Genomic DNA, 21,716 nt, shown 5'->3' on the forward strand with positions numbered 1-21,716 from the left:
TAGAATGCCTTAAATATCGATTTATTTTCTATTCATATTTTAGATTTGCAAGCTCGGAACTTTGAGGAAGCCTCACCCAAAAATGTGTCAAGTACTGACCATACACCGGTTCAAACATTAGCAGAAACGGAAAATCACAACAGAATTATCGTCCAACCAAACTCAGCGCTATTTGATCAAAGTTCTCTTCTACAAGATGGAATGGAAAATCCAATCTATTTTGGAGCAGAACACATTAAAGCGCGACTTGATCGCGAAATCAAATACGAGGAAGATGTTTCCTCTTTCGCAGACATTACAAGCACAGATCCCCCTGGTTTTGATGCCGCCAACGCTGCCGTGCTTACAACTACCAAAGGAAATGATGTTCCCTTTCGAGTTGGCGATAAGATCCCCTCGGAAAATGCTCGACAAATCCTGATTGCCACCACGTGGCGGAGTGGGTCCTCTTTCACAGGCGACATCATTCGGACTTTTCCAGGGACTTTTTACTCCTTCGAACCTCTTCATTACACCTATAGGAAAGAAACTAATCTTGAAAACCACGAGCCAGCCATAAGCTTATTGAAATCACTGTTTAAGTGCAAGTATGATTCCAATGCTCTGGAATATTTTCATCACGCCTCACTAGAGGGTAAGCAATTTCTCGTGGACGACAATACCAGGGTGTGGCAGGTCTGCCGCAAACTTCTGCCCAACAAAGCTGCTTGCTTCATGCCCGAATTTTATCAGGCCGTATGTCCTCTATTTCCCATTCAATTGATCAAAACTGTCAGATTGAGGGTGGAATATGCAGCTAAGCTATTGGCAGATCCAGAACTTGTCAACCTAAAAGTGATTGTTTTAATCCGTGACCCCAGAGGCACGATGAATTCCCGATCTAACAGCCGTTGGTGCTTCCGAGACGAATGTTCCAACGTGACCAGAACTTGTCAAGATCTTGATCGCGACATCACGTGGGCTTACACTCTTCGCGATAGATATCCTGGTCGCATCTATCTTGTTCGATATGAAGATCTGAGCTTGAATCCATACGAGAGGGTGAAAAACATTTTGCAGTTTTTAGAGCTGCCGCAAAATTCAGGAGTAAACAATTTTATCAAGACTCATACCGAAACAGATCAAAATCCCACGGTGTCGCAAAATACAAAACAGGGAACTGGGATTTTTGTCGATCCCAGTGGCACTTACCGCAATTCCAAGACGACAGCCTTTGCTTGGCGACATCAGATGGATTTGGAAAAGATCCATCGAATTCAAGAGATGTGTGCGATACCCATGGAGAAAGGTGGTTATAAACTGATTGATACGATGAAACAAAAGTATGATCCTGATTTCCAAGTTATTTCCAAGACAGTTGAAGACATTTGGCCTTGGGAGACTGTCTAGAAATTTCAGAATAATGAGGAGAAAAAGAACAGCTATTATTCCCAGTTTTCATTGTCGTTTCTATGAACAACAAAACTGAATTTGACAAGAAAAAAGGTGGTCACGATAATATACTTGATGGTCTCTTTTACTCTTTTATTAAACAAGAAAGTTAAAGCAGAACTTGATAAAGCAGGATTGGATCAACCGATGTACTCAATCTTAGCTTTGTTGATTCCTCCATGGGGGAACCGAAGGCTGCAAAAGTGGTTCCGATGTAATCGGCGCCCATGGAGGCCCAGGCATTGTTCACGGGGGTCTTGCTTGAGCTCTTCAACATTGCTTTGTTGCGCCGGCCTTACACGCCTTGGTTTCTACTTGCCCCAAGATGGACTTGGAGTAGTCCAAGAGGTTGAGTTATAGAATTTCTTTTTCGTTCTAATTTCCTACGACCATCGACAAGTCCTGTGCAATTGATCTTGCGGAGTCTTCAGCTTTTCACGGCCCTGATGAGCACGCCTGCACTCTCTGTGATCACCTTCTTCTTGAGCTGCCTGTCAAGCAAAATTGCCGAGTTGCATTTTTGCTTCCATCTTCCAAGATAATGATTTTTATGGACAAGTATTTATTGACTTTTTGCATCGAAAAGATAGGTCTGAAAACAGGAAAAGATTGTTCACAGATCAATTTATCCGGTCCAGAGATATAGGCTCTAAAATGTTTGCCCCAAGCCTTTCTTACGATCCGGTAACAGACCTGTGTTGTAATTGTAATTGCAATTGCAATTTCATTTTCATGTAAATGTAATTAATTACATTTGGACCATTGTAATTGAGCTTTTTTAATCACAAATTACAATCGCATTCTGTTTTTGAAGTTACGGAAGACATCTGACAATGTACGTCTTCAAATCCAATCATGAGCTTTGTCCCAACCCAGGATTTAGGGTCAATTCTAGAGACCATAGAGGTTTAATGTGCGTGCGTTTTGAGAGCACCCTCAAGCCCTCGAGAATCCAGGCTAGTTCGAACAATGAAGTCCACTTCTCTTCTTTCTCGGGCTCCTTCATTGTTTAATTTGCTTCCCTCTAATATTCGTAGGGAATACGTAGGACTCGTTAATCCGGTTACATCTTTCAAGTCTGATTGGACAAATTTTAAGATAGCAATCCAGATCAACCATACATTCAAGGAAAATCTCGGTCTGCCAACTCGAACTCGTTGGTAGATCAATTATTACATAAAGTTTGAGAGGTAATGAACAGACGAATTTAAATTTTTCATTTTCATGGTACCGTGGGAAGCCTGTGAAAAACCAAACCAAAAAAGAAAAATCTCACCCACATGACACGTAATCTCGCATAAACTGAAAAATCATTGTTAGATATATACATCGTCGTTCAGCACACACAACCTTTTATTTCCAACTGCGCGATTTTCGGTATGCTTTATCATCAAATTCCAGAGTGATTGGCAATCTTTCACTTTCGAAAAAAGCGTCTTTATTTGTCACCGAATTTGCATTTTGTCATGTTTATTAGGAAAATGTGCTGCAGTCAATCATTAGACCAAAGATTATCCATTGTTTACAAACAAATTAAAAGGGCTCCTGGGAGTTAAGGGACAAATCAAACAGCTTTTTTGGATCAAGGTGGGCGGCGAGAACAAGGTCCAAATGGTATCGTTTCAAGGCATTCAGCATTTGAAGTCAGGTCTCTTCTGCCAACTCTTCATTGACCTTCTCCACCAGCTTGAAATATTTATCTGCCAGCTTCTCGGCAAAACGACAACGAATCACCGGATTCAAGTACAACTTGGAACAATGGGGACAATGAGTCAGGAGAGGCTTACAGGTGGAACAGATGATGTGTCCTTCCTCACATTGGTAAATCGGAGGACGCGAGATGTCCATGCAAATGGGACACTCCAATTCCTGCTCGAGTTCCTTGAGCTCGGATTCGCTCATGCCGTTCGTGGACTTCCTTGTACAAGGAGGAGGCGCCAGAACGGCAAATTGGCTCATCTTTTGGTCGATCTCTTTTTGCTGCGCATCGATCTGCTCGGAGCGTTCTTGATGGCGATGATTAATCTTGTTAATGCCACTAGAGAGGAGCTCCTTTTTGACTGTCATGGAAAGGATCTCCTCTTGGATCTTGTCCATCAGTTGTTGCTTCCCGCGGATCGAGGCCTCCAATTCGGTCATCTCGGTAGAGGTTTCCTACAAACGGTTGAGGAAGCGGGACTGTAACTTGGTCATTATCTTAAAAGGCGAGCGGAGGTTCCTCTCCAGGGCAGTTTTACCTGAAGCATGTGCTCGTAATGAGATTCCATGCTCTTTTTGGTGGTATCCAAGGTATTTCGTCGGTCTCGAAATAGCTCTTGGAGTCTGACTTGAATATCTTTTTGTTCCACTTCTCGCAGTCCTTCGGCCGAGAGCCTGAAATTGGGAACCAACTCTAAATCAAAGTCTATCAAGAACAAAAAGTTTGTACAATACGGTAAGCAGACTTTGGCCTCGGCAGCCTTGTGAGAATATTTTGAAACCCCCGCGAGTAATGACTTTGTCATCACTTTTCAGAGACATCTAGATAATGGAACGAACGGATTACGTCCATTACTTTTAGAAAGGACAAGTACAACCCCCGGGTGGTCATTTGGAAAAAGATGCTGAATTCAAGTAGCATATGAAGCTTAACCGCTTTTCATGCTCAGGTTCCTCCACAAACCCATTCCTATCGGCATTTACGTGCATGTACTTGCTTAAAAGCCGCCTACCTTTGAACGAGAATCTTCTCCTCTTCTTCTTTGGCCCGAGTGGATTCACATAGCTCCTCGGATTCTCTCTCAAACTTGTCCAAAAGAACGCTTTCTGTCTCGGATTGACTCCTCTTCATGCGCTGTTTCCTAATCTCAAGCAAACGTTGCCGAATGTTCTCTTCATCCGTCATGGTGAGCGTAAAGCTTAGGGCCAATTGAGCGTTCAGCATTCGCTCTTCCACAACCAAGGGATCCTCTGGAGGTGGCAGGGGTCGACTAGGTAACTCTGGAACATGTTCAGACTCGGCTGCAGTGTCTTCAATGGATTCTTCATCAGACTCGTCATCCTCATCGTCTTCATCCTCATCGCTCGACGACTCATTCACAGCCTGGTTCCGACTTATCCGTACAACAGATCCATTGAGCACCGTAGCACGATGCCGAGTTTTGGGCCGTGTGACATGATCCTCTTGGGACGTGCGAGTTTCTTCATGATCAGGAGGAGATGGGTTGTTCTCAATTTGACGTGTTTTCTGACTCTCAAGATCGATTTTCGTCCTATCGATCGAGTTTTGAAACCTCAAAGATCGACTACTGGATGGGGTATTGGTTGATGTGCGGTAGTTATCCAAGTAACTGGAGGTGGTTCTCGAATAATACCGAGATCCATACGATGTTCCACTTCCATATTCGGATGGGGTGTAGGAAGAGGAGCGATTGTACAACCTCGATGAACCGATAGATGATGATGAAGGAGATGAGTAAAGACTCGGCGAAGACAACCCTCCTCCCCGAGAGCTCGAGGATCCCAAGAAGAGTGACATCCAATCCCCTGAGGTCTTCACCCCCGAACCACTCCGCTCTGGAGTTGAGGTGGGCATATCAACGCCTTTGTTGTTTGTTTTACACTCTAGTTCATGATCAAGGTAATTGAGACTGGCTTATTCTTGAATGCTTTCCAACTGTACAGTATGTGCAATACAATTGGCTTGCAGGGGAATTTTGCTCATGTCGACATGCACACAACGGACGACGAGATGAAGGCAGAGCGAACTCGGTCTGATCCATATATGATCATGTACGGTAACAGCATGAATTAGGTATATAAATGGGCATTCAATTGCAAAAAAAGCTCGCTTTTGAAACTTTCACTGCCTCTACACAAGCCAAAAGATTCACGAATCACAATTATATTATTTCAAAACCTACGTTTGTGCTGATTTGGCATATCTTGTGTGGCAGGTTATGTAGCTCTTTATCATTCAGTTCAGGAAAACTTCCCTTTCCACCCAAGGCATGCAAACTTGTTGTGGACGAGGAAAGATGAGCGTACGTAGTCCGGAATTTGGGGTCGTGGTCGTTTTCAGGCGAATGACTAGTAATGCCTCATTCGCTCATTCGACGACGAGGGCGCATCTCACTCCTGTTAGGCCTCACTTCAGGTTTGAGGTCAAAATACAAACTTCTCGGCGAGGTCAAGCACGGAAATAAAACAAAGGAACTGAACTCGAAAGATAGGCTGAGAGGTGTTCTTTTCATAAATTCAAAGGGCTTTACATATGCACTTGACGAGATCCAACTTGAATGATGCCCACTTTGGGTTTGTAGTTCATGTCCTGCGAGATATCCATTACTTCGTTCTTGCCCTGCTTCCGTTGGAAATAGACCTCAAAAGCTAGAACCACCATGGCAATGCCCAATCCCGCCAAAGTGGCAATGAACACGCCCCCTAATGAGGTCAACGTGATTCCCTCCGAGTCATCTAAGGTTGGACAAAGACTGCGAAGGGTGCTGTTCCAATACTTGGACGATAGGGTCTCGAAATATCGATCTTTCTGGAGCTCCAGAATCACCTTACTGATCTCCTCCTGGAGGTGACTTCCTTGTTGAACAGCCACGGCGTAAGGTTGCTCAGCAAACGGCTCACCAACCTCGGTGAAGTTGCAATTGTTATAGAACTCGTATCGGATCTGTAAAGTTTTGAGTTAAAGGACAAGGAGTTATGTTCCAATGGAAATGTTCCCGTTGAAGGTCGCAATTACCTCTGCAGCATCATGAATAAAAGCGAATGTGCCTTGCTCATCGGCCAACACCTTGTCAAAACCATCTTTAGGGGAGCTGACCAATCCACTGGCTTTGATGGTCTTGAAGATGTGTGTGTATTGCTCTTTAATGGGGTAATCCCACACTCTGTATTTGGCCTGATCGGCATCGCTGCTCAAGGTCAGGTTTTTCCAGACCCGATACAGGTCCTCCTCGGCTCCGGCCATATTCTTGAAGTATTCAAAGTAGGCCGAGTCCGACACGACGGTATAATTAATCTTCGATTGTTGAGCCAGCTCCTCCAGACCTTGAACTGTAGTTTGCATTCGCTCCACAGTCTAGGTGGGTATGAATCATTATGAATGTTAGGCTTTATTATCAAATTGGTTTTGATCAATGGAACCCTTTCATCGCTTCATACGGTCCCATTAAGTGTAAAAGAATGATGCATTATTTGGCTAAATAATTCATGGTCTATTGATTATCTAGGTGTTTGCCTGAACGATGAAACCCTCAAAATAATCAATTATTCAGTAGATCTGCACTCGTTTCATTTATTATCCGTTCCATGAAGTGCTGAATGAATGTTTAAAGTGCTGTTATACAGAGCTCAACCAATTCCATTGGAGAATATCCCAGCAACAACTAAATATTTAATATAGTATAAGCCAAGACTGATCAAGTATTTCCTCATTCAATAGTACAAAATCAGGCGGGTTTTAACTTCAACCACTCCACTACTTTTTGTTCCAAGCAAGATACAAGTCAGGTATTTAAAATAGTCATATTTTGTCCATTAGTTGCCACTTCAACTTTACATAATATTTGATCAGCCAGCGAATTTGAGTTGGCAGACCTAGCAAGCCCTTGAATGTATCGTTGATCTGGCATGATTTTACGAATTTGTTCAAATCTGGCTGGAAAGATGCTACCGGATCAACGTCTAGGTACGTTTTTACCACGGATGTTTGAGGGAAGCAAATTGAACAATGGACTCAAAGTTTGTGTCAGAGATGAGTACGTATATATTTTATCCCGATATTGTGCTCCTCTCTTGAATTTACACATATTCGACATAAGTATCAGAATGCTTCGTTATGCTTGGCCTTTGGTTTATTGGTTGGTGTGATTTCTAGGCTCGGTACGCAAAATGACTCGCCTTGCTATTGCCAAGGTAATTGGCCTTTTGGAAGACGGATTGAAACTTTTTTTATTGTAAGGGAAGCAAAGTGTCACCTATCGCATCAAATACTATAGCAAGCTTGTGGCACTACCAAAATAATTAATAACCGCACCTATTTGACCTATCTCGTTGGATTTACGGTAGCTAAAAGAGAAGAAACTCAATTTCGGGACCCTCGCTATGTGGTCCGAAATAAAAATGCTAGTAATGGATAGAAAGGATACTTTTTGGGACGTTTCTACTAATACTGAGAAGGAAAAAGTCTAGACGAAGTCATTGCAGATGTCCCAACTTACCAAGAACGCCGCCAAATTAGCGGTGAAAGTGGCCAACATCAAAACCACAAAGAGCCAATAAGCGGCCACTAGAACCCGCCCAGATAGGGACTTTGGTGCCTCACCACCCCCTTGGGGCGTGAACGATGTCAATGCAAACCAAAAGCTTTCTTTCAGTGTGAAAACCCGACATGGAAACGGATACGCCTGCTTGTTGTTCTGAGCGGAGTAAGGCGAGAATCGGTCCAAGAACCAAAGCATCAAAGCCGTGACGATCAAGGCCGCGAGGATCGCGAACCAGACCTCGACTCGAAGCACCTCCATGAACTTGAAGAGGGATCGGGCACGCACCGGTTTCCGGATGATGATGGAGATCCCAGATTGGTCAAAGTATGGCGCCACAAAGTCGATAACTTCCTCTCGTTCAGAGGTCATGGTCATACCGGCCACGGCAATGTCGATCTCGCCATTCACGAGATCGCCCACCACTCCGTTCCAATTACCACTTTTATCCCTAAAAAAGAGCATGGTTCATGGGAAAATTGGGACAGGAAACAAGCAAGTCTTGTCGTGTCTCACTTTTGACCATATGAGTTGCTTCCATCCGTGGGCAAGATGAGCTCATAATCAAAGTGCATTTTTTTACTCAGCTTTTCCACCATATCCACACAATACCCGCCCAACGAAGGCCGACCTGCGGCGTCCTTTATCACCCTGCCGTTTTCATCCATCTTAATGTAAGCCCAAGGGGTGGTAGGCACTGTGCCAATGCGAAAAAATCGTGGTATTTCTTGGTGCACATAGGTGCTGGCCTTGACGAATCCATTTGTCTTGTCCCAAACTCCCATGGGATAGCTTGTGCTGGCATTGCGAGCAGACACGTCCAGTTTCAAGGGAAAATTGAGCATCTTCTTATCCTCCATGTATTCCAATCGGGAGGCCTTGACCAAGTCGATCAATTGGGTCTGAAAGGCCGTGGCCTTGGCTTTGTCCTCATTGGTTTGGTAGCAGTTTAAGACGCCGGATAAATTGGTTCCAGTCTCTTTCAAAGTCTTCAAAGTTTCGCCTACCATCTTCCCAGCCTCCTCCATGAATGCGTTGGCTGGATTGGTGTCCTCCTCACAAGTACATGCATCTGAAGGAATACATTATCAACACCATGAAAGTAAGCTTACTTCTTATTTCTTGCTCAACCTCCAGGCTTGTTCTTCACCACGCAACAATCGCTATTATCCATGGTGAAGAAGGTCACTTGGACCTCCAAGTCGTCCAAGGGAAAATCGTCGGACTTCCAATCTTGGAACACGAAGGTCCAACGAGCATCTCTCTTGAGCAAAGATCTGGCTCGAGCCTCATTATACACTGTGGCTAAAGCGGACGTGGTACCATGAGCAATGTAGTAACTAGGTGATGGTCTCATCTTGGCCAGCCTTTCCATTGCCCCTGGCTCATCCTTGTTGATGACAATCACGCGAATGTACGAGTTACCAATTAGATAATACAGACTCTGGTCTAGATCGATTTCCGATTGGAACACTAATGCCGCATCAATGGCGTCACGGTCCTTCAAGTAATCGTCTGCTCCCTGCCAGAGAACGAGTTTGTATTTTGAATTGAGGACATGACACGTAGGAATATGAGTAGCTAAAATTGCACTTCAAGACAATAGAAGCACCATTAAAGGTTGCCCAAAATCATGTTTACGGCAATGAAAATCATCAAATCATGAACTAAGAAGTAAGAAAGAGAACCAGCTCGAGTTTTCTACTGTTTATCAATCTTATCATAACAATTGTGCAAGTTTACATTCATGAATCTAAAAGCGTGCTAAGCAGCAGTTTGGGACTTCAGAAAGGAATCCGGATTGTCTGTATAATAACATCCCACTTATATTTATAGTGTTACACAGGTAAGACAAATGAAAACCCTTTCAACATTACTTTTTTTGAACCAAATTTGAAAACTGAATCTTAGATTCGATCCGAAATTGCCTGGCTTGATTGCAAACCAAGTTTCTACCCAGACCCAGCATCATACTAAGCCATGAAACGTAAATATCCAATCATTACATTTGCAATAGATTAATAAAAACAGAACTACTGCTTCAATAGCATGAGCTCACCTGAACAAACTGATGATTTGCCGCTTCTAATCGAAGGTAGGGAAATCCACCAGCCTCAGCTTGATCCTGTAACCCCATCCATCCACCCCAAGCCAAATCAGCTATGAGTGAATAATCTCCCTCACCCTGAAGAAGGTCGCAAGTCTCGTTGAGTTGTATCATGTCGTTTTCGCGGTCTATGGGCACGCTTTCCACGTCAATGGTTAAGTCAGTAGTTGCCGCTTGAACAGCAGCAATGCCCGATGTGAATCGTTCAACCATCTCTTGCTGATCCTTCTCGGATATCAATCGGATCTTGAATTGTCCTTGAGCCAGAGTGGAACAAAGGCCGAGGACCACTAAGTTAAGAAGCATGTTCGCGACTGACGCTAAGAGTTCATCAATTCGAGCAAGAAGGTCTAAAGAATATTGATGAAAGTCAATAATTGGATACCAATGGTTCAAAGACAATCTGTGCCTTGGTGGTAACCAGTTCCAATGGTTTGCCTTCTTGGAACAAGCCACCACGCTTCTTCACGAAGTGTTGAAGAATAAATGAAGTCGTTGGAAAGGCAAGGCTTTCCAATGCATATTCGAGGAGGACACAAAAACCAGCCTGTTGGCACGGCCACGAACATCATTTTTTATTCAAGACCCTTTGAACTGAATGCATTGGACCGACAAAATATTGCGGTTGGTTTTTTAGGGGCTGTTTGTACTACTTTGATAAGCATGTAGATTTCATTGATTGTGGTGGAAGGTAAAAGGCCAATCAATTCAAGTAACGCATGACAATGAAACATTTTTTGATAACAATCGCAACATCATAAAAACGAGCCATTTTGAGGGAAATGATAGCGTCCGAAGAGTTCCTTTTCAATTTTCAAGGTGTGTTTTTTAGGTGAAGGAAAGTTGCGAAACCGTAGTAAGTTTGAAAAAGGCGACAAAAGTTGGGTTTTGACTTGACGTTTGTTTGTTCACCAAAAAGGCAAATGGCAGCTCTCTCGCTTAGCCTGCGATCTGATGATGGGTGTACTGGTACCAAAAATGAGTCACTATTACGAGTTATTACGGCCATCATTAATTTTAACCACACCCTCGGGAGATACAGAAAGCTCGCCCATTTAAGCTGCCACAGCCACAGCTTATGCGGTTGGTAGGTTTGTATTTAAAACGGTTTATTCGTGCCAATGTCCATCCAAAAACTATCACCCCAAAAAACCCGTTTCTTTCCCCCCCCCCAGTACAACGTGCGAGTACTCCTCGCATGTTGGGAAGAGTCTAGAAGGTAGTTCGGTTTGATTATAGGCGGGAATCAGACACACATTACAACTCCCCCATCGGGAGATCAATGATATAAAAACACATTTGATCTTAAATTTCGCCGCTGGGGCAGAAGCGATCTGGCGGATGGGTTCGCCGGGTACTTCGCCGGAGAGTTGGAGTATCCATATTTTCGATTTCATCCTCCGGCAGGTCTGACAGGTTCTTGATCAAGCGAAGGAACTTGCGATTACGCCAGAGCGACCTCCCTGACGGGAACCTCAATTGGTATCGGCGTTTATCCTCTGTGCCAACGACCTGGGCCATTTTGTCCCACCGAAGAGATGTGGGATCTTGCACGAGAACATGGGAACCAGACGGGATGGTGGTTTGAGGGCGAGTAGATCGATCAAAATAGAATTTGCGCTTGGCCGTCGTTTCAAGACGTTGAGCATCGGCCTCCTCTGCATTCTTTTGCCACTCGGCATGGTATGATCGCCAGTTTGCAGGGACTTGGGATCGGAGTGGTTGGCCGAAAACTCTTTGAGAGGGCGAAAGGCCATCCTCTCGCGGGGAATTTCGGAGTTCCAAAAGACCTGCGTGGAACTCATTAGTATTCATATTACCACCAGTCTTTTGGAGCAATCGCTTGAGGATTTTGACGGACATCTCTGCATGCCCGTTACTTTGGGGATGATATGGGGATGACGGCTTCCATATCACACCCCATTCTTGGAGGAAAGCTTGCATTTCCTCCGAACGATATTGCGGGCCATTATCTGATCGCAGGATGCGTGGAACTCCCATAAGTGAAAAGAGCTTGCGAAACACTTTGATGACATCACTCGAAGACGGTACGTCACTGAATTTCGCAATAAGCGGGAACCCGGAATATCGATCAGCATAAGCGAGATAATGGTCAGATCCATAGAGAAATAAGTCGCTCGTAGCGACATCAAAAGCCCTGGTTGGGATAGGATCTTGATCTAGAGGCTCGGGGGAATTCGAGGGACGATATAATTGACAAGAATCACAGCTTTCCAATGTAGTTGTAATGTCATTAGTAAATCCCGGCCAGTAAACCGTCTGTCTGGCACGGCGCTTGGTTTTTTCCAGACCTTGTTGACTTGCATGCAGGCGTCTCAGGACATCTTTGATAGCGCTTGGTGGGATGACGATTTGGTGGCCCCTAAGTACGAGGTCGTCCTCGATAAAAAGTTCAGAAAACATTTTACGGAACTGACGAACATATTCACTTGGAGTGCATTTGAAATCCGAGGTAATGAAGGACACTAGTTCTTGATATTTTGGATCACCGCGGGCAGCGTGCCGGAGTTCTTCCAATACAAGGTCATGGCCAGGCTGGGAGAGGGCTCCTACTTGAACGGAATCTAAATCACTATCATCTGATTCGCCGGGGTTTTGAATTGGAGCACGAGAAAGCGCATCTGGTATTAGTTGTTCTGATCCCTTCCTCCAATGGACCAGAAAAGAATAATCGCACAGACGAGAACGGTAATTAAGGACACGAGGGTTTTCGATGCTTGCGAGTGTGTAATTATTAAACAGGGACTCTAGCGGCTTGTGGTCGGACAGCACCACAAAAGACGGGAGGCCACGCAAAAACACTTTGCACTTGTTGATAGCCCAGAAAATGGCCAAGGCCTCAAGCTCGATGACGGCGTAACGTGTCTCAGCATCCTTTAGGAAGCGACTCCCACACTGGATTAGTCGCCATTGTCCTTCTTGCCTTTGTAAAAGAACAAACCCGAGTCCATGTAAACGAGAGGCATCGGTTTGTAGGACAGTCTCGTAAGAAGGGTGGAACATTCCAAGAACTGGTGGGGAGACGAGTGCATTTTTGACCTTGACAAATGCACTGGTGTGGTCGGGGTACCACGCAAACTCGGACCGTTTACGCAAAAGGTCTCGAAGTGGTCCAGCTGCTTCAGCTATGAACGAACTGAATCCGCCCAATTGGTTAACCAAACCCAAAAACGAATGGAGGTCGGTTTTTGTAGTTGGAACGGGAAAATCTGCAATGGCATCCAACTTGGAGGGGTCCGCTTCAATAGAACCATGGGAAATGCATTATCCCACAAACTTGATTTTTGACGCCGCAAGAACTGACTTTTCCTTGCTGACAGTCAGGCCGTGTCGAGAACACCTTTCAAGAACGTCACATATCAAAGAAACCAGGCCTCGAAATGATGAGTGGCCCATCGCAATGTCGTCCACGACTTTGTGAACATTCAGGCCGTCCATCGCTACGTCCCCACGGTAACTGAAACTATCCCCAGTGGATATGAACCCCATTGGACTTCGGAGGAACTTGTACCGTCCGAACACGGTGATGAACGTAGTAAGGGGCTGGGCATCGGTGTGTAATGGCATCTGCCAATAACCTTTGACCAAGTCGAGTTTGGCAAAATATCGATCATGCGGGTGGAAACCTCCAACAGCCTCGGTTGGGGTCTTCGTATGGTGCGTAGTACGCAGCACTTCCTTGTTCAATTTAGTGAGATCGATGCAGAAACGGATATCACCGTTCGGTTTGGGAATGATGACAACGGGGTGGCACCATTCAGTCGGAACATCACCAACACGTTCAATAATATTTCGTTGTTCCATGTACTCCAAAGCCGACTTGACTTTGTCTTGCAAAGCATAGGGCACTTGCCTAGCCGCGTGAATAGCGAATGGTTTGTATCCATCTTTTAACGTGATCCTCATAGGTTCACCAACGACAGGTCCACACATGGGACGTAGTTCCACAGAATCGTCGAAGACGTCTGCATAAACAGAACGCAATTTTCGGTCCACAACAGAAAATGCAGTATGATCAGGTAACAATTCAGGTGAATCGGACAAAGTCTGGATCCAGATATGGCGATCTGGCCAAACTTCTCCAGAAGACGGGACTTCAGGAACACTCTGATCTTGAACAGGGACAGGGATAGACAGAGACTCGACGGCCAATATCTGCGAACGGTGACAGGGTTGTGGGAAGTCGGGACCCACAATATGTAGGGACTTGCAGGCATCCAAACTGAGGTAGAAACCCTTGACGTTACGACATACCACGACCGGAATGTCCGGTGCAACAACGTCGTCAATGGAAATGTCCACACTGAACTGTCCAACCTGGAACAGGGTTTCTCCGCTAATCGAGACAATACGATGGGATGCACGTGAACAGAGATTCACCAACTTTCGGACCAGCCTGACCGGTTTTCTTGGACTTATAAGAAGTGGAACAGATAGCGCTGATCTCCTTGGTCCCAGACGAAGTAGACGGTTGTCCAATCTGCTTAGCACCTCGCCTCGCAGTTTCGAGCTCCAGAATACAATTCTGAGCCTCATTGAATGTAGACGGATCCTTCACCATGAGTTTAGCTTTATCCGGTTCGTTCTTCATTGCTTGCAACAGGATCCCGACCAATAGGCGATCCTCAGTGATGTGGGTAACGTCAGCGTATTCGCCACGCTCACGGATCTCATTGCAAAGCGATGTGTAAGATTGGCTCTCCTTCTGCATGACAGACAACAGTTCACGCATGTCTAAATGTTTGTTCCGCAAACTGCGAAGATGAGCTTCGATTGCATCCAGTATTTCTTTGACCTGACGACCTGTGTCGAGCCGGATTCCTAAGGTATGCTGAACCATACGGAAAAAACCGGGGGAACAACATTCCCAGAACGCTGACACTTGGGTGCAACGATCACGACGGGACAATTGCATGAGGGTGAAGTAATTCTCCCAAAAAGGACGCCATAACACAAACTTCCTATGGTCGGTGTCGGTTTCCAACATTGGTGGTCGTTTAGCTGGAAAACGGGACAAATCAGAGGTCGACCCAACCCGGGACGGAGAAGGAGGACTGGGAGGACGAGCGATGTCCGCGTCGAAATCCCTTCGGAGACCAATTATGAGGGTCTTGTGTCGGATGAATAAGTTTTCGTTTTCATCGATGTCCCTATCAGCATCTCCGTTGTCAGCATCGACGTGACCGACAACCTCGTCGTCGGCTTTCACAAATTTCTCAAGAGCCGATTTCCACTCATCCAAATTGATTTCCAATAAAGATGGATCTTCCCCACTAATATGCTCATTGACGGCAGCCAACGTGCGTTTCTTGGCACGGGACACATGGGCTTTGAATGCCCGGCGTGACGCCTTGAGGCGTTCCAAGACATCTCTCTCAGAGGACATGGTCACCAATATCACGTGGAGCAAACGTAAAGCTCACTTGGAACAACAGGGAAGTCACTTGGAACAAACGTGGAAAACACTTGGAACAAAGGCACAAACAGGTGTTCTTGGAACCAAGGGGACGTCTCAGTGTCTTGGTTAAATATCCTGCGCCATGGTAGGTTTGTATTTAAAACAGTTTATTCGTGCCAATGTCCATCCAAAAACTCCCACCCCAAAAAACCCGTTTCTTTTCCCCCCCCCCAGTACAACGTGTAAGTACTCCTCGCATGTTGGGAAGAGTCTAGAAGGTAGTTCGGTTTGATTATAGGCGGGAATTAGACACATATTACACATCTTCACTAAAGATAGCTCACGTTGTACCAATTTTTAAAGGGTGGAGATAAGTCGCTCCCCAGTAACTATCAGCCTAATTCTCTCACGTCGAATATTGCGAAGGTGTTTGTGAAGATCATGAAGTTCAAACTTGTTGAATTTCTTGAGGTCAATGAAGTCCTTTCTCCTAGCCAGCACTAGTTTCGAGCAAGAAATTTTTAGCACGGTTACCCTACTGATTGAGCATTTAGAGCAGGTCATTGAGGGACTGGAAAGGCATGAGTCAGTTGATGTTGTCTATCTTACTTTTGCCAAGGCCTTTGATAAACTAGATCATGGCCTTTTGTTGAATAGACTTCATGACATTGGGATTCAAGGCAAGGTTCTCAGTTGGATAAAATTCAGGATAGGAAGCAAATTGTTAAGGTTGAGGGATCCCTTAGTGACATACATGATGTCAAGTCAGGTGTTCCCCAGGGTTCCATCTTAGGGCCCCTCTTGTTTATAATATTCGTTGCCCCACTTCAAAAGTTTAGTATTACTGCCAGTCTCTCTTCTTATGCTGACGATACANTTCAGCATCGACGTGACCGACAACCTCGTCGTCGGCTTTCACAAATTTCTCAAGAGCCGATTTCCACTCATCCAAATTGATTTCCAATAAAGATGGATCTTCCCCACTAATATGCTCATTGACGGCAGCCAACGTGCGTTTCTTGGCACGGGACACATGGGCTTTGAATGCCCGGCGTGACGCCTTGAGGCGTTCCAAGACATCTCTCTCAGAGGACATGGTCACCAATATCACGTGGAGCAAACGTAAAGCTCACTTGGAACAACAGGGAAGTCACTTGGAACAAACGTGGAAAACACTTGGAACAAAGGCACAAACAGGTGTTCTTGGAACCAAGGGGACGTCTCGGTGCCTTGGTTAAATATCCTGCGCCATGGTAGGTTTGTATTTAAAACGGTTTATTCGTGCCAATGTCCATCCAAAAACTATCACCCCAAAAAACCCGTTTCTTTCTCCCCCCCCCAGTACAACGTGTGAGTACTCCTCGCATGTTGGGAAGAGTCTAGAAGGTAGTTCGGTTTGATTATAGGCGGGAATCAGACACACATTACAGCGGTGATTTAATACCAGAAAGTAGCTTTGACTTTGCTGGCTAAAGATTGACCCAAAGGTGGAACAATGTCTCGTTTCTAGTTATAACAACTTCTCTTATAGAAGAACCGTCCTGATAAAAGCACCATTTTTGATTGAAAAAATGGTGTTTTTTTACAATTTCAGTAGTAAGTGCCAATCCAAGATGCAGAATCAAGATAACATAACCTTGTCGCGAAAATTGATCGGATTTTTTCTAAAAATCAATGCGTTTTCCCTTAAATAGCAACAAAGACAATTGAGATGATGAATTTTCTTTGAAGGTTTGAAGATAGTCAGAAACTTTATAGAATTGAAAAGAACAATCTCTAATTTGTAGGTGTATCATATAATATATGAAATTGAAAGTTAATTGAAATGAATAAGTTTTGACCTGCTGGCAATCCCCTTTCCAGTATAGTAGCGGTTAGGAAGTCCGCCAAAAATATATAAAAAATGCGCTTTTCAAGCCAATCAGCTATGAGTGAATAATCTCCCTCACCCTGAAGAAGGTCGCAAGTCTCGTTGAGTTGTATCATTTCAAGCCAATCAGGGGGAAAATAGTTATTTCTTTAACTAAAAATAAAATACAGTGTATTTCAAGAATCATATTGCTTATTGGACTCACTAATCATTTGTCATTCCTACTGTATCATAATCCACAAGAAAAAGCAGAGTTCGATTATCTGAACAATCGAGATATAAAACCCATTTCCCTGATATTATGGGGGTTCCAATTTCCGGACATTGTACAATGGAAAGCAGACGTTTTACCAAAACACTGCAGCTTTTAGTTATGTTGATAAATATTTCCGTATCAAGTTTTAAGGCAATACCCAAACACATTATCTCGTAATGGCTATTTTTAACCCGAACTATCATACGGAAAATCTCCCTTTTTTGTTTCATTGTGATTCTAGCTCAAACTAAAACCTTACATGTCTAAAAGCAAACTACGTAAGAACTCCAACTTTCAAATATCTCTTCAATGGAAATCAGACGCTTAGTTTTTAACGGTTCAGTATTCTCAACTATCCATTTTCCATTAATTCATAACTCCCAACGTCATACATCACAGACAATGTAAATTGAAAGCCCTAGTCACAACCTCCCTTGATCATTTATTTGATCCTATCAGTAGCAAATAAGTCACTGCATTTGAGACGGAGCTTTTAAAATAATCTGGGAGGAATAACCTTCCTCTGGCATCCTTCAACAGTCATGTTAAAAATGCTTCTAAAATGCCTCTAACAGCATTACAAATTAAGTATTGACGACTGAAAGCAATTGCTTGCTTTGAGCAAATTGGTTCAATATTTTGTCTTTCTCACTGATCATGAAAACTCTTGAAGTTACAACTTTCAGCTATTACTGCTGCAATTATGGAATGAAACTTTTCAACATGAATAAATTCCTTGTGCAGTGACATTTCGTTGGAAGAGCTTCGGTTATAGGGACAACCCTGATATAAGAACCATTATGATCGAAACCGAGTTCTTGCTTCATTAATGACTGGTTGAAACATAAAGAATCCATTTTTTTTAGGTGGATATGTAGTGGATATTTTTCAAAAAAGTGGTCTTCCTGCAACTGCCGTGACTGCCTTGTCTGCCTTCATCCTGCCTTCTCGGAACCAAAAAAAATCTGAAAAAGAAAAACTCAAGCCTTTGTTGTCCAACATGTTGACCCTTATCAGCCTCTCTCCTTAAATTTCACTTATGTTCCTCTTTAAAAACTGCAAAACTGATATCAAATTTACCTTAATAAAATATCAAAAAAACAATATTCCTATATACATGTCCAAACATAACAATAGGGTTATCCGAGTTCAAATTACCTCTGTGGCATGATATTTTTCTTGATTAAGTTTATGGGATATATCTTAGCAAAATTGAGAAAGCAACCTTTGGTGTTCAAAATTGAATGTGATTGATCAAAAAACAATAGAAATAAAGATAAAATGTAGCAGATAATATATTTTCCATTAATCTAAGGCATAAAATGAAGTACTTAACTAACTATACAAGAGAGTGATTAAATGTAAATGTACTATTTTCACCAATGTTGGGCACCACTTGTTTTGGGATTCAAGCTATAAGATTGGCTATAGCATGTCACGGTGTTCAAAAAGCCCTATCAAGTTTCCAGAGAAATTATCAAACACAAATTGGCATTTTTCTACCCCAAAAAGTTATAGGGAACAACTTTAGCTTTATTGTTTTATGGAATTCTAGTCCACATAAAAAACTTACATACCTAAAACCATTATAAAAACTAAAATTTTCAAAAACCTACTCAATGTAAATTAGGAGCACACTTAGTTAGCTCTTGAATGTAATTTACGATATCATCTATTTCACCGCTACTTAGTTACATCGGATTTAGTGGTCCAAATTTCATCGTTTTTAGCCCCAAAATGCCCCGCTTATATGTTAATTCAATTTCCCAAAGATGTAATATCGATTTTCATTATCGCAAAAATGAATGATTATATTTCCATTTCTTGCATAATTTCAAATTAACTTAAAACCTTGCACAACCATATCTAAAACCCTCAAAAAAGCAGATTTTTGAAAAATCATATTTAAAAGCGTCCAAGGTTAATTTAGTTGAGTGATCACTGAAAATTTCACAAACATTAATGAAACATTAAAGAAGCTATTTTTAATCAGTTTCAACAAAGTCTTCAAGAAACGACAAAATCTATAACATTGTTTGTTGTATGTATTGTCTTCAAAATTCAAGTAAATGCATAACTAAGTGTACACATGTACACATTTTCAAAGATTACACTTTTAGTGTGTTTTAAGTGACATTATATAGCATTTTTAGCTATTATGAGACTATTTAAGAAGAGGAAAAATAATCTTTTGTATTTGTGATATTGAAAATCGATATTAATTCTTTGGAAAATTGAATTAACATATAACCGGGGCATTTTGGGGCTAAAAACGATGAAATTTGGACCACTAAATTCCATGTAACTAAGAAGCGGTGAAATAGATGATTTCATAATTCTTATTCAAGAGCTAACTAAATGTGCTCCCAACTTACATTGGGTGGCTTTTTGAAAATTTTATTTCTTATAATGATTTTAAGTATGTAAGTTTTTTATGTGGGCAAGAATTTCAGAAAGCAATAAAATTAAAATTGTTCCCCATGATTTTCTAAGGGAGAAAAATGCCAAGATGTGCTTGGGAATTTCCATCAAAACTTTAAAGGGTATTTTCACCACTGTGATATAGAAGCAATCAACATAATCTCACCTATATCAGTAAAAGGCTAAAACTGAGTGTGAATCAAATAATATGCACCCCTTACATTCATTTTTGATTAAAATCATTTCAACGAGAGGCGAGCGATCTGATAACAAAGATTTTCAAGTGTGTTTAATTGTTTGATTCAATCCTACAAAGGGAGTAGAATATATCATTAATTTTTTGGCAAATATTGGTTATCATGAGACACGATTAGCAAGCGTTGAAACTGATAAAAATGGTTGTCTTATATTACTTGGGGCCAGATTTGAATTTCTTGAGACAATTATTTAGCTCTTTTGGGGCAACATAAGTTTTGGTGACCCTTTCCGTATAAAATGCTTCACAATCAGCAGACTTGATAGACTGGTGCACATTGAGTTTCTAATGTAGAGGAATAGAATGTTTCTTTAGGCTGGTTAAGAAGTCAACTCCTTGCACATTTTGTGTGGGCTTAAAATCAACAGCTTTGGTTTTTTGAAAATGACAAATGAAACTGAACAAATGCGGCAAGAAATAAATGAGAAAAAGTTCAAATCAAACGTCATTCTTATCCTTAAAGTCTAAAGTCTGCTATCATTTCACCATCTCATTTTTGATAAGTTAGGGGCTTCAAATCACAAACAGTTTGAATGCACGAGTATCTTATTCTCTTACAAGTTAAGCATTTTATTCACAAAGAGTACCAACCGTTATTTTGCTACGATAACTTCACCGCCAAATTTGTCCTCATGTTAAACTCCTTCTCTGGACAAGATGTCTTCTTGCCAAAGTTTGTCAATCATCTCTTTGAATTTGGCCACAGAAGATCGGGAACGCTTTAGCTTTTCTTTGACGATTCGCTCTTGGGCCAACTTGGATTGGAGACATTTTCGGAGAAAATTGCAGTGCTTGGTAATGTGATCAATATCATTTGGGTACGCATAGTTGTGATCGACACAGTTGGGGTCGATTGTTGGCGTTTTGGACGGGGCTTGGTCAGAAAGACCATCATCATCCAAAGCTCTTGAACTTTCCGATTTACAATTTCGTTGTCGCTTCAATTTTCTCCTGGTGGAGGTCCGTTTTGGACGATGGGCGGGCCGACCAACAAACTTGCTTGGGATGGCGCCCCACTTTAACATCCGGTTCTGTCTGTCTGAAACAAAATGAGATTCTGATCAAGGCAAAATTCAAAGCATCCACATCCCATAGCCACAAAGATTTTATTTACCTGGGACATAGTCCTGATCAGAAAAATGACTGGAGCACAGGCGAGAGTAAGGACTTGGTGACCAAAGATCTCGACGAATGGCCTCCACCCAGTGTTTCCGAAGAGACTTGTCTTGTGGAAAGCGATGAAAGGTGATCTTCGGTTCATCCGCGGATCGTCCTTTTGAGCGGTTTTTGCAACGTAATGCAACGCAATGCTGCGGCATTTTGCATCAAACTCACTGAAATTGGAGACAAACTGTTGACCTCCGACGACAGCTGACGGCAAAACATGCGATAACAGCGCTCTCTGTACAAAGCGTCGATCTATGTATCAAACGGTGTCAAACGGACTTTTGGAGCCCGACTTTGATACTTTAGTTGCGTGATTATGAAAATATGTTATTGCGTTAGATTGAAGCTTTGATGCAATCTTTACCACAATGAGAAATGATCTTTAAAGCCGCGGGGGGGATAAAATGGGGTCACAGGGCCATTTGGGCACTCTTAGACGGCTTGGACTATCTTGAGCCGTTACATGCAATTATTTCTTTTTTAGCAAGACCATGAACGTCATAGTTTTGAATCAAACAAGGAAGTCCGCACA

At 42.8% G+C, this 21,716-nt stretch overlaps 4 protein-coding genes across 4 annotated transcripts in view; 1 reads left to right on the top strand and 3 right to left on the bottom strand.

The window, feature by feature from the left end:
* LOC131888661 (carbohydrate sulfotransferase 1-like) overlaps positions 1–1,426 on the top strand; it is an 11,652-nt gene extending 10,226 nt beyond the window's left edge. The window contains exon 2 of the mRNA XM_059237577.1: positions 44–1,426. Coding sequence (XP_059093560.1) covers positions 44–1,389 — 1,346 coding nt within the window. The 3' untranslated portion in view covers positions 1,390–1,426. The remainder of the gene's footprint in view (positions 1–43) is intronic.
* Positions 1,427–2,763: 1,337 nt separating this feature from the next.
* Positions 2,764–5,551, bottom strand: LOC131888765 (homeobox protein prospero-like). The gene is made up of 3 exons (XM_059237694.1): positions 4,143–5,551; positions 3,669–3,804; positions 2,764–3,585 (listed from the first exon to the last, which is right to left on the bottom strand). Exons 1-3 carry the CDS (start codon positions 5,003–5,005, stop codon positions 3,076–3,078), a joined length of 1,509 nt encoding a protein of 502 aa, XP_059093677.1. The 5' UTR covers positions 5,006–5,551; the 3' UTR covers positions 2,764–3,075.
* An 88-nt stretch (positions 5,552–5,639) lies between these two features.
* On the bottom strand, positions 5,640–10,349 carry LOC131888764 (ionotropic receptor 25a-like). The gene is made up of 6 exons (XM_059237693.1): positions 9,748–10,349; positions 8,820–9,210; positions 8,205–8,760; positions 7,647–8,139; positions 6,167–6,505; positions 5,640–6,094 (listed from the first exon to the last, which is right to left on the bottom strand). The coding sequence occupies exons 1-6, from the start codon at positions 10,099–10,101 to the stop codon at positions 5,678–5,680; spliced, it is 2,550 nt and encodes an 849-aa protein (XP_059093676.1). The 5' UTR covers positions 10,102–10,349; the 3' UTR covers positions 5,640–5,677.
* A 10,196-nt stretch (positions 10,350–20,545) lies between these two features.
* On the bottom strand, positions 20,546–21,422 carry LOC131888127 (THAP domain-containing protein 1-like). Its single transcript, XM_059236911.1, has 2 exons — positions 21,132–21,422; positions 20,546–21,056 (listed from the first exon to the last, which is right to left on the bottom strand). Exons 1-2 carry the CDS (start codon positions 21,334–21,336, stop codon positions 20,653–20,655), a joined length of 609 nt encoding a protein of 202 aa, XP_059092894.1. The 5' UTR covers positions 21,337–21,422; the 3' UTR covers positions 20,546–20,652.
* Between the last annotated feature and the right edge of the window lie 294 nt (positions 21,423–21,716).

The sequence above is a fragment of the Tigriopus californicus genome, chromosome 10 (genome assembly GCF_007210705.1).
Source record: "Tigriopus californicus strain San Diego chromosome 10, Tcal_SD_v2.1, whole genome shotgun sequence".
In the NCBI taxonomy this organism is placed as follows: domain Eukaryota; kingdom Metazoa; phylum Arthropoda; class Copepoda; order Harpacticoida; family Harpacticidae; genus Tigriopus; species Tigriopus californicus.

Bases quoted from the DNA above. Each gene is read 5' to 3' on its own strand.
- LOC131888765 (XM_059237694.1), bottom strand. From the start codon at position 5,005: ATGCCCACCTCAACTCCAGAGCGGAGTGGTTCGGGGGTGAAGACCTCA. The intron at 3,805-4,142 runs GTAGGCGGCTTT...TCCCAATTTCAG, and splicing joins GAGAAGATTCTCGTTCAAAG to GCTCTCGGCCGAAGGACTGC. The intron at 3,586-3,668 runs GTAAAACTGCCC...AACCGTTTGTAG, and splicing joins ATTACGAGCACATGCTTCAG to GAAACCTCTACCGAGATGAC.
- LOC131888764 (XM_059237693.1), bottom strand. From the start codon at position 10,101: ATGCTTCTTAACTTAGTGGTCCTCGGCCTTTGTTCCACTCTGGCTCAA. The intron at 8,761-8,819 runs GTTGAGCAAGAA...GTATTCCTTCAG, and splicing joins GGTGAAGAACAAGCCTGGAG to ATGCATGTACTTGTGAGGAG. The intron at 8,140-8,204 runs GTGAGACACGAC...GCTCTTTTTTAG, and splicing joins AGCAACTCATATGGTCAAAA to GGATAAAAGTGGTAATTGGA.
- LOC131888127 (XM_059236911.1), bottom strand. From the start codon at position 21,336: ATGCCGCAGCATTGCGTTGCATTACGTTGCAAAAACCGCTCAAAAGGA. The intron at 21,057-21,131 runs GTAAATAAAATC...ATTTTGTTTCAG, and splicing joins TGATCAGGACTATGTCCCAG to ACAGACAGAACCGGATGTTA.